Genomic DNA, 8,069 nt, shown 5'->3' with positions numbered 1-8,069 from the left:
TAATAATAGTAAGGCCGAATGATGCATGGAGTGTTTTTTTTTATTTAATTTTTTTGCTTCGTCCAAAAGAATAAAACAAAACAATATATGGAACAAAGTGTTCCATCCCCACAAAGTAACCTGTTTTAAATTGTGTTCCACACTAGGAGCAATTTGTTCCTGTGTTTGACAACCCGCTGTCCTTAAGTGAACTCCATGGGATCCAGTTTTCTGTTATTCGCCGAGATTTTATATCCATCCTCACTGGTTCTTATCTCACTTATGAATGAGAACAGGCCTTCCTCATTCAATCCCTTCAGTGCCTTATATACCTCAATCAGATCTCCCCTCAGATGTCTGGTTGTGAAACCTTGCAGTGCATATCTTCTAAGCCGTTCTTCGGATGTGCATCTCTATGCACTGATTTGGTCGCCCTTCTTTCAACCCTCTCCAGAGTTCTGTGTCTTTTATGTGCAGTCCCAGATCTGAATACTATATTCCAAATACGGTCTAGCCATCGCCTTGTAAAGAGGAATAATGACGTCATTTTCCTTATAGCAAAGGCCGTATAAATCATAGACCAGGATACATTTGTGCCTGTCTTCACTGCATGGAAAATTTCATGTCAGATGAATCATAACACCTGTGCTTTTTTCGTATTGAACCACCTCTCGTATAGGCTACTATGTACGATTCCACGATTTCTATTCCCCAAATCCATAATCTCATATATTTATAAGCATCAAACTTTAATTGCCATTTTTCGGGCCATATATGGAAACAGTTCGGTTCAGTTCTTTTTGAAGCATCATGGCCTGGATTGAATTTGTAACCACTGTTTCAACGTTGAAATAATTCAGCCTGAAATGCTCTTGTCAGTATCATTTATGAAAATTACAAATAGGAGGGAATCCTTCTATTTCCAGCAGGTGGACCACGATCTGTTTTAATCTATTTCACGTTGTCAACAAGGTCTTATTTCGGATCACAAGCAAGAGTTTCTACATCCGTATCAACAAATAAATATCTAATGCTATACGCACAGTCTTCCTCACATCGGAAGGAAAATGCCTAGGTTGGAATCCCGTCAATGTTTCGAGAAATTAACCGCCCTCTTTCACAAAGTGGCTGACTTAGTTAGTCTCAGTTAAGGGTTGAACGGTTTTTCTCCCGGAAACTCGGTTTTTAGTCCAGCAAAAGACAAATCGACCACTGGATACACGCAGTTTACAGACAAAATATACTGTCGTCTCAGCGCCTTAATCGCTTTGGTGCTTAAACAAGACGCGCGCACTCACACACACACATACACACACCAATCCGTCTATTAGCAAAATATTGAGCCAGCAGATGCTTCAGCTGTGATGAGTAAGAACCAATCTTATTAATAATATGGAGATCCGTCTTCGTTATTCATTAAAGAGGACATTATGGCTTTATTTGCAAATCTGGACTTAATCTGGATCGCCACTGGAAAAATGTTGAGACCTTAATCTTGAAACGATGTCACTTATGCTTAATTTTGAAGATCTCTCTCCGTAGTGACCACCTTCTTGGCTATCACTGTGGTTACGATGTTTGCCTCTCCATATCATGTTTGAAAGGCTTGGGTCTTATTCTTCTCTCAAAAGGAAGGTTTATGTGCTTTTTCACACGGTGTACGAGGAAACATGGAAGAATTCTTACTGATTCCCGCTTCGAAAGACATCCTTGTCTAACTTTTGAGGAAACTGGAGTGGACACAGACGTGGTGTTTATCATAAATAGATCTGGATTTTTTTAAAACTTTGTTAATTTGAATACAGCGCTAAACTTAGATGGAAATCAAACTAAATGTTTCCTTTCACCTTCTACAACATCTCCGAGACTTCTGTTTTCATACATCACTCCTAATTTTAATTAGAAAACTGAGTCACGCGTGAATGAAATAAGAAAAGAACACAAATGCAAAATTAAAAAGAAAATAGGAGTAACATTAAGAAGAATATAACCCATTATGAAGAATGAAAACGTATTTACACATACTCATCAGGAAATTTCTGTTCAAGTTAAGGTTTTCCTATTTCTTTGTTTCCAGACTTTTGAAGAGTGAAAACAGAAGATTTCTGCTCCACTCTCCTATTTCATAAGAGATATTGTCCTGTAGATAAATGTTGTTAAACACAAGTAGACTTAATTAAAAGAAACTTTTTAAAATAAAGCTGAAACCTCATATCTAAAAAACTTATTAATAGAAAAACATAAGACATGTATACAGTGATAATTAAAGTGAATGTAGTTAACAAAAGAAAAAACTAAAGGACTATTCATTAATAAAAACATGGCGATTACATATACAATAATTAAACGGTTAATAATGTGATTGTACTGAATGAAAGGTTTGAGCAGAACTAGGCATAGATTGTTTTATTCCTCTTCTCGTGGACCTACTAGGTGTGATAAGTGATTTTAGGCATAGTTTCGAGAATAAAGATGTTTAATACTTTAGATGATGAGGAAGCATTGATTTATGACCTCTTTAATAACGTTAAACTTCTTGATTTTTCTTGTTCTGTCATTTCAGTTATAACACAACAAAACTTGTAATCTGTATTAACATCTTCAGCCAAGCTGATGCTTCAGTCTTATCGAATAGTTCATCAATTGTAACTCCTACAGGTCAGCCAGGTCAATTGATCCTCAACACTTGAGCAACCATTTATAAATAGGTACATCATTTGCACGTTTTTGGGGATAAATAACTGTCATATACTGCGCACGCCTTCTTTAGTAATCTTGCTAAGTCTAACTTCACTCAGTAAAATACACTTCGCTATTCCACATCATGAAGAGTCCATTTTGAAAAGTGATTGTCAACGCTAATGTTGCCAAATTTATGTCACAGAGTGTGTGTGTGTGTGTGTGTGTGTAAGGCATTCGACGATCAAGATTTGTGATAATATACGACTTGATCTATTTTGTCCAGTAACATAACCAACCAAAGCTTAAAATTCTAAACGCTGACAGGCATAATGAAATATGAAACTAGAGCCACTTACCTCATTCTTCTAAGCTTTGTGATATTTGCTTTTCTTTGTTATCCTCTCCAGCGAGTCATCCTATAAGTCTAAGACCGAGTTTAGCAATAGTTATGCACGCTACCTACCATATTAACCACTTACATCATTCCTATTTTATTTGAAAAAGAATTATTTATTAGTGATCCAACGGGCGTCCATGGACAGTCGAAGACTGACATCTGAAGTACCGATGTCCTTCGATAGAAATCCCGATTGCCATTTCAGTTTGGAACTCCCATCTCGGTGATTTTTGTATGAATGGCATTTCTTAAACTCTTATCTAAGATACAAGCATTAGCCTGTCTGTTACTATCGGCACGAAATGTTACTGCGCACGCTGATCGATAAACTTCGCTCTTATCTGTCTGAATTAATAATGTCCAGCGAAAAGGTTTACCGAGTAAACGATTTTTTATAAGCAGTTTGTACGCCAAAGTATCATTATTATAAAAAACAATGTGCTTCGGTATAAACTACTTCAGTTAGATAAACACATCAATAGCAAGACAAACATTGAGTTGGGTTCAATAGAAGCCCCTTCGGAGAGCGTGAAGGTTGAGAATATTGTGTTACATTTTTAGCAGATTGACATGCTTGGGGTAAGTGATCAGCTGAGTGACCTCTAAGAGGACATAACTCGTAACGTATCCGATTCCATTTCAGAATCTGATACGTTAAGTAAAGAAAATATGCAAACGTGCTTTTAAACAATTTTGGGGTGAAAAGGGCTGTCATCCGGAGGATTATTTTAGATGAAAGGAATATTATCTTTTTTACATGTATGTTTTACAGGTAGATAAGCAGTGTAAAAATAAAATGCCAAATAGTAGACATGCTCAGATATAAACACCTTTATTCATAACACGGGCATTATGGTACATACATTTTACATAATGTATATTATGAATTTATAATTTATAATAGCTCGCTGTAGTAAGAGCACATAACATCAACAGTGAGAAAGCACTGGGGCATTTATAATTATTAACAGCAGAAACCAACAAATTCTAATAGAACAATGCATATAACATTAGGCTTAAACTTTGATTAAGTCTTGTGCAGGTTTATGGAAGCTGTTTGAGAGAATAACTCGTGTTTGTAGAGAAGAAATATTTTCGTGTGTGTGTGTAGTGTATCTACATCTTGTTGGTGCATTTAACTAACGAAGTGTTGCTGGAAAAAAGATGTTTACCATTTATCCAACAAGAAATATAAACATCTCTATACAGAAATATTTAATGTGTAACTTTTCTCAATGTTAACAGTTGATCTCTTCATTTACAAGTCTGTCCAGCAGTTCAATCGATTTTTTTAAACTTATTTTGTTTTTGAAGCAAAACAACAACGATCGTACAATCTCATCAACAAACACCCTTTTCTTGTTTTCTGGTGTGAAAATTATGATCACAGATAAGACAAAAATATCTACGAACATTGCTAGGAACTGGTCTACACCAGTAGCTCTGATTGCTTTTTTTTTTTTTTCAATGATTTGTGCACCACATATAATATCACGTGAATATATTCGATTATATGGACATAAACATTCTTTCACGAAGCTTCGATGATTATGTACACCATTTCATGTTCAAGTCTGGGGATTTTATCAATAAGTTATCCAAATAGGTATTTTTAAATAATCTCTGAAGTTTTATGCATCTTAATAAAATAGCTTTCTATAGAATCTTAAAGATAGTTTAATGCTGTATTATTTACAGATTTTTCAATATTAAATTGAATTTTTTTTTGGCAATTACTTTCTAAATCTAATGATTGACACCAGTTGGATTCAGCTAAAATTGAAATATGAATTTTTTTTCCAGCTCGCTAACAAGCTGTTGTTTGAGTCTGTTTAATTTACTATGAAGAAGTCCGTTAAGATTTATTAGGGAGTTGGGACTCGAATCCCGTTGAGATTTATTAGGGAGTTCGGACTTGAATTAGGGAGTTAGGATATTAGGAATCCCGTTAAGGGAGTTGGGAAGTTAGGATATTAGGAATCCCGTTAAGATTTATTAGGAAGTTACTTCAAGTTACAGGATAGAAATAAAATAAATTTATAGATCTCTCTTTTTATTAGAACGAGAAATAAAATGGAGAGCTGCAAGAGAAGCTGTTTTCTTTTTATGAGGTAAATAGTATTATTATTTACTCTTCAACTTTGGAAACTCGAAAATAAAAAGGGATTTATTAGCAATATTTGTAATAGACTCAAATATTTGTCCAATTCTTATCTCTTCTCTTCTTAGTATCTGTGCATAGATAAACGATGAGGTAACTTTGCACATTAAACTTGGATAGATTCAAAAATCATTGTAACATTCGATGCATTTAGATTTAAAAACATGCAGGAAGCTGAGATTTTGGAAAGAACTCAATTTTCGTCTTAAAATACTCTTGTGGGGTAAATATACAAGAAAATCTAAGCTTTAATTCGTTTTTACAAGATGTTTAGAAAATTTTAAAAATCCGCTTTAATTTTTTGGTAAAATATTTTCGTTGGAAAACAAATTAGCCTTTTTGATTTGATTTGTTGTTCGTTAGTATCGCCGAATGACGGAGGACACTCAAGTCCATATGAACAGCCCCACGTTAGTTTATAAGACTCAAGCGTCCCACGCATAAAAAAAAATTACGCCGGGTTTAAGCGAGGTATTTTTTTTTAATTTTGAGTAGAGATCGTTGCCAGCTCCTCAATTCTTTCGCAAGCATCGTGGTTGATAAAGCACAAAGTCGGATGAGAATTAGCTGAGCTATGCCACCATCACCAAAGCACAGACAAGAAAATAAGTATCTTAAGAAATGTCTAACTGACCTAGATATTTGTTTAAGAGTCTACTAAAGCTATTTATTGTATCAGAACAGACACTCGGAAATACTCTGACTATATGAGGATAATCCAAATTAGGGTACATTCTAGACCTAGAAGGGGGGGAATTTTTGCCACACTTCTCTCCCTCTCTTGTCTAGCTCCAAGCACAGAGGAAAAAACTTCCTAAACCGTGTCTGAGACTCAAAGCAATGCAATTTATCGTCCAGTCTTACAAACAAAGCACAAGAAGAAAAAAAGAACAAGAAAAAGAAAGAAATTGGTCCTTAAGAGTCTCAAAAATCCTTACCCTAAAAGGTCTCGTCTTCGGGGTTGAAATCCGCAAACCAGCAAAGTCACGAACGGTTGTTCAACTGATCATCTGTCTCTTCTCACCGGACAGCCCGACTAACTCCCCTTCCCCCCCAAGCTCGTGTGGACTTTACGATCTCGCAAACACAAACTCGTTGTAATGATTCCAGCGATTCTCTTCCGAATCCATGCCTGGCTTCAGGGGCTCGTTTCCGCTGCCTGACGTCCCTGACCCCGCAGCTGCAACACAACGAAAGCCCGCCTCCTGCAGGTTGTCGAAGGCCTGCTCCAAGAAGTTGTGCTTCAGGAAGAACCTAGCGGTGTAGCGATTCTCGTTGACCCTATCCGGATCGCGGCTCTCGTTCAGCGTGTCTCCGAAGACTTCTCGGCACAGGGTCACCCGTCCGCAGACAAGGATCCGGGTCAGCTTACGGAACTTGACATCGGCCAGTCCGTCTCGGCCGAAAGCGAAGGAACCCCGGTAGCCTATGGTGATGAAGCCAGACTGGCCGCTGTGAATCGATGGCAAACCGGTCGGGGACACGGGCGACATCGATGACGAAGAGAGCCTGGGTATTATCGCCGATGGGGTGTTGTTCACCGTGGCCACCATGTCGGGCATGTTGAAGTATTCCGCCTCGTTCTTCAGACGCTCGCGTTCGTGGAAGTTCTCGGGAAGCACCAGTCGGGAGTTGCGTAAATAGTCCAGGATGTAGCGGAACAGGACTCCGTCTCTGTCGAGGAAGAAGCGACCTTTCGAATCCTTGAGGACCGTCTTCCCGTTCTTGCCGCTGAACGTCTGACCCAGAAGGGAGTTGGGGTCCTTGGTGAGCGTGTTGAGGGACGTGGTGTAGAACACTCCCCCTACGTTCAGCTCCACCACGGGTGGAAACGGGGACTCTTCGGTCATGGTTCACAAAAAGGGTGTTGCGCAGTCAGTCCGACTTTGCTGCAGTCGCCGCTTCGAAATGCCAGAACACCCGGCGGGATGTATTCCGTATATCTGAACGAAAGTTCGTGTGACGAAGGTGGAAGCCTCCTTGGGAGTTTCGTTAACAAAGCCGGAGAAGCTGAATGGTAGAATTCCTCATGGAAACGTCTCCGCTTGCTGGTTGTCACGCATGATCTTGTGCTGCGCTTTTTTTTTTTGCCTCTCCCGCCGCCGTCTCTTACCAGCAGAAGTTACGTGGCCATCCCTACGGCTGTGGTGGATCTGAACTAGCGGGAGGAGTCGGCACTAGTGGGCTTGGTTGGTAAAACACTGAATCAAGATAGCTATGGTAACCAGATAAATCGATGAAGAGAACAGTGTTTTGGTGGCGCCATCTATCGGCATAAAAACCAACTATGTCGTTGGATTGTACACTCGGTGCCCGTTTATTATTTCGGATGTCCATAATAACAGAATCCTGTGTATCGAGGACTGTATATTAACAGGTACGATTATAAAGTGAATGATTATAACAGTCAATCTTCGAAAAGGAAAATATAAGACGCATTTTGCTTAAAATATATGAGGAATTGAATTGAATCTTCAGAGTCTCTACTGTATCCCCCGGGCACCCAGGTGTGACATTTCCAGAATTAATCTGAAAACACTGCTTCAACTCGAGACGAAAGAGTAATCTCCCAATCAGCGATTAACTTGGGCTACGTGTCTTTCTCTTCCATCCTGTGATGGAGCGACTCGACAGCCATTTGGCTATGAAGTGAGCAAGCCGGCCCTTTCTTCCTCTGACGAGCTCCAGTAAGGCGAAACAGCAGTCAGTTAGCCCATCTTATTTAGCTAAATATTTAATCCCTAGGCTTAGAAAAGTAGTCAACTTTTTAATTACATCTGCTCTCTCCATCCTTTTTCCCTTTATTCTTACTCAATTTTGCCTTCTTCCATTTATTCAGAATTCGTTCTA

The 8,069-nt window shown here is 38.6% G+C and overlaps 1 protein-coding gene across 1 annotated transcript; it reads right to left on the bottom strand.

Annotated features, from left to right (window-relative positions):
* Positions 1-4,838: 4,838 nt before the first annotated feature.
* On the bottom strand, positions 4,839-7,413 carry Ktl (BTB/POZ domain-containing protein Ktl). The gene has a single exon (XM_090381824.1). The coding sequence runs from the start codon at positions 7,067-7,069 to the stop codon at positions 6,290-6,292; it is 780 nt and encodes a 259-aa protein (XP_090237950.1). The 5' UTR covers positions 7,070-7,413; the 3' UTR covers positions 4,839-6,289.
* Between the last annotated feature and the right edge of the window lie 656 nt (positions 7,414-8,069).

Source organism: Mastigoproctus giganteus, chromosome 9 (assembly GCF_048544385.1).
Source record: "Mastigoproctus giganteus isolate SK-2022 chromosome 9, ASM4854438v1, whole genome shotgun sequence".
Taxonomy (NCBI): domain Eukaryota; kingdom Metazoa; phylum Arthropoda; class Arachnida; order Uropygi; family Thelyphonidae; genus Mastigoproctus; species Mastigoproctus giganteus.
The sequence above is the reverse complement of the archived record's forward strand: the minus strand, read 5'-3'. Positions and strand labels throughout refer to the sequence as shown.